Below are 4,377 nucleotides of genomic sequence, written 5' to 3'. Positions count from 1 at the left end.
TCGATCGACTAATTTATCGCAATAATTTTCAACAATTTGACTTAAAAACATTTCATTTAACTTGCAATGTTGGCCTTCAGTTGTGTACTATAAAAAATGATAAGGTATAAATGTAAACAAGCCCTTGACATAATGTAAAACTAAAAGAGTAAAAATGTAAAAAGGTACAAATTTGTAAACCAACATACCAACAAAAAAAAAAGAGAATATCAGCAAATACTTGTTATATAGAAGAATAGTGTTGTCACGATACCACAGTTATGACTTCGATACAATACCAGACTAAAATACCTCAATACTGATACTGAATTGATACCATGGCAAAAAAAACCTGTACAAGTAATTGAATAATATGACAGAACTTACTATTATTGTTTTAGGGTTAAAACCCCTATAAACTCACTTGGCCGGCCTGTTCCTGCCCTGCTTCACACAGAATATGAGGTCCGGCCCCTTTAAGAGCGGCACGGACCAAATTCAATGTAACACCCGACTTTTCATTCAACTCTGTATACGTTCACTAAAGACATATCCGACTGCGTTTACCCGAATACTCGCCAGGACGTGCATTTTTACCATTTAAACCCAATAATCCGCGAAACTGGCGTCGCGATCTGTCTGAGGGAAAGTCGTGTGCGCGCGCCTCCGGTCAGAGTCCGGCCGCGAGCACGAGCACGTCTCGGCCGCGCCGCACTTTTCTGTTGCGTTGTTTTCCCTGAGCTGCGCGTATATATTTAACTCTTCTGCTTACATTGTTTAGTGAACGCTCACACACACACACACACACACACACACACACACACACACACACACACACTCTCTCTCTCCTGCTGTCACACATCGACGCAAATGGAGAAATACTGCTCTTAGTGCTGTCATTTTTAAAGTACCGGTACTAATACAATTTCATATCGTACCCAACTTACCCAGTCGACTAAAAATATTGACATCGACTAATTATCAGCGTCGACGCAGCCGATTGTATCGACCAATTGCGACAGGCCTAGTTCAGATCACTCGCATCACATCAGGAGCCCGCCAGAAAGCTTGCCTGTGACAAGATGGCCGCCGGTGAAGACGTTAGAGACATCTAGCCTTTATTATGTCTACCTCCTGGGACCCACGAATAGACTTTTGTCCTCTGTAGTGGACGTTATATTTGAGTGAGTTTCTCTGACATCATACATGTCACATGTCTCAGTCTGGATGTCCTGTAAAGAGCACATCCGGGGCTTTGCAGAGATACCACATGTGTGGAGGTTTCACCAGGACAACAACAACTTCTGGCTCTTTAAAAACGGCTAATGTTTAGCACTCTTGTGCAAATATGATATTTTTTAATTATAATTTAAATCGGATTAATTTTCAAATCGTTTGTTATAAATCAACATCTCAGGAAATGGGGTTTCTAATCAAAATGTGACTTTCTGTTACAAAACAGGGCATTGATTTCATAAATGTCCACTGTAGAGACGCCAGGACTTAAATCATGTTTATCAGGCATTCTGGAGACACAACAAGAGAATAGGGGAAGAAATCACATATCAATATTCCTATGAAATATTAGATATTATTATGAAAATGTTGCCAATTATTACTCCATTATAATTACCATTATTACACTTCTTTTTTCCTTACATGTTGCACCAAGAACACATTAATATGCAAATTAGATGCATTGTATTGAATGGGAAAATCCAAGTATGGCCATTTTACTCACATATTGCATAAAGTAAAATGGTATATCAATGCATATCTTTCATAACATAGTTCAGAATCATCTTTAAACAAAGTTTGTTTAAAAAAAATCCTGAAACCTAAAAATTGATTGGTGAATTAAAAATAAATCCCATTGTTTTTGCCTATACATGCAGTTTCATGTCATTTTATTTTTTAAACAACTGAGTCCTGGGGCCGGTTGCATAAACCGTTAAGACTATAGTCTTAGAAGTTAGACATCAATTTTTTTTCTTTAAGACTGTTCATAACTTTTTAAAATCAGTTACATAAAAACATAGACTGGCCTAATTTGATATGAAAAGTAAGACTGAATGCCCCTTGACTAACGGCTAGTGGCTCATACTAGATCTTAAGACACTGGCTTAACATAATGGCTTAGTTTATGCAACTGGTGTCACTAGAGGATATAGCACAACATATGAATAAGATATCATTTTTCATGATACGCTCTTTTCATCTTACGCTCTAATGACATGAAAAAATACTAAATTCAAAAAACTTTTTTTTTCAGGGTCCCAGGAGGATATCTATGGGGAATTGTACCAGGACCATCATAAAAGTGCATCCATCCATATTTTCAACATTTTATCTTATAATTATGACTTGGCATGTCATATTTTTGACTTTTATCTAATAATGAGGACTTTTAAAATCATATTTTTGACTTTATCTAATAATGAGGACTTTTAAAATCATGTTTTCAACATTTTATCTTATAATTATGACTTAGCATGTCATATTTTTGACTTTTATCTAATAATGAGGACTTTTAAAATCATATTTTTGACTTTTTATCTTATAATTATGACTTGGCATGTCATATTTTTGACTTTTATCTAATAATGAGGACTTTTAAAATCATATTTTCAACATTTTATCTTATTATGACTTAGCATGTCATATTTTTGACTTTTTATCTAATAATGAGGACTTATAAAATCATATTTTTGACTTTTATCTAATAATGAGGACTTATAAAATCATATTTTAGACTTTATCTAATAATGAGGACTTTTAAAATCATATTTTTGACTTTATCTAATAATGAGGACATGAGGACTTTTAAAATCATATTTTCAACATTTTGTCTTATAATTATGACTTAGCATGTCATATTTTTGACTTTATCTAATAATGAGGACATGAGGACTTTTAAAATCATATTTTCAACATTTTATCTTATAATTATGACTTAGCATGTCATATTTTTGACTTTATCTAATAATGAGGACTTTTAAAATCATATTTTTGACTTTATCTAATAATGAGGAGTTTTAAAATCATATGTTTGACTTTTTATCTTATAATTATGACTTGGCAAGTCATATTTTTGACTTTTTATCTAATAATGAGGACTTTTAAAATCATATTTTTGACTTTATCTAATAATGAGGACTTTTAAAATCATATGTTTGACTTTTTATCTTATAATTATGACTTGGCATGTCATATTTTTGACTTGATCTAAAAATGAGGACCATTTCTCACCCGTATGAGTGTCCGACTAAAATATTCCGCCTCTTTGCGTATCGCTTGAAGATGATTCTAACGTCCTCGGCCAGAGCGTAAAAGGTATAGGCGGCGGGAATCTGAGGGGCTGAACTTGCACCATGGCCGACCAGGTCCGGGGCGATGACCTCGTATCCAAGTTGGGAGAAATAGTCCAGTTGGCTTCCCCAGATGTCCAGCGACCCCCCGACCCCGTGTATGAAGAACAAGGCCACGTCGGGCTGAGAGCCTTTGCAGCACGTGATCTTCCGCTCGCAGTCGATCACGATGCAGCGTTTGGGTTTGCGGCGCCGGCGCGGCCGGTCCGGCTGAGGGCCGGGTTTGGGATCCGCTGACCCTGGTGTGGGATCGCAGTGGGAAGCCTCCATATCCACAGTGCTGTCTCCGTTCTGATAGCGGGCCAGCTCTGGATGGGCGGCTTCATTGACGTTCTCGATCAGAAGCTGTCCGTTTCGGTACATGGAGATCTTGCGTTTGCAGCTCACGGTTCCCCCTTCCCCGGTCCCCGGATCCTCCACCGCGGGTCTGTCCGGGATAATATGCCGAACTCTCACAACTCTTCCTGGTTTCACCTCAACAAACTCAAAGCCGTCGGTGGGCTCGGATGATTCAATCGGGGCGACCACGTTCGTAGATTTCCCTGTGAAGCAACAGAATATCCCGTCCACAAAGCTGGTGAGCATGGTGAACGCCTGGAGAGATGAGAAGCACATGAGTCTCAAAGAAGCAGTACAAATTCAGGTCGACTAACCCTACACACACTAGTGTACATGATTTAACCCTTAATCGGCCCTTGGGCTCCAGCTTACCCCACTGGACTTTTCCTCCATTTTTTAAAAGTGTTGCCTTCATCTCAGGGCCATGAGACTATGTGACTTTTCCTAAATAATCTATCTAAACATGCACAAAAAATCTGGGCTTGATTTGGTTGTTCTAAAGGTGTGTAAAAATTTTTTTACCGTTTAAGTCCCTCGGGGTCAGATTGACCCCACATTGAAAATGAATGGGAAAGTTTGACACTTTTTTTGTCAATTTTTTTTTACTAAATCCAGTATAAATCTGAAAATTTCCACATTTATATCAAGATCTGGTCCTAGAGCATAAACACAAAGTTGAACGAACTTTCTG

At 37.7% G+C, this 4,377-nt stretch overlaps 1 protein-coding gene across 1 annotated transcript in view; it reads right to left on the bottom strand.

Moving 5' to 3' along the window:
• Nucleotides 1-3,932, bottom strand: part of abhd8b (abhydrolase domain containing 8b) — a gene marked incomplete at its 5' end in the record, with an annotated part of 7,109 nt that extends 3,177 nt beyond the window's left edge. Inside the window, one exon of the mRNA XM_079844572.1 lies at nt 3,229-3,932. Coding sequence (XP_079700698.1) covers nt 3,229-3,932 — 704 coding nt within the window. The remainder of the gene's footprint in view (nt 1-3,228) is intronic.
• Nucleotides 3,933-4,377: the final 445 nt, after the last annotated feature.

The sequence above is a fragment of the Gobio gobio genome (assembly GCF_949357685.1).
Source record: "Gobio gobio genome assembly, chromosome: 19".
Classification (NCBI taxonomy): Eukaryota; Metazoa; Chordata; class Actinopteri; order Cypriniformes; family Gobionidae; genus Gobio; species Gobio gobio.
Note: the sequence above shows the minus strand (reverse complement) of the source record. Positions and strands in the feature narration are given on the sequence as shown.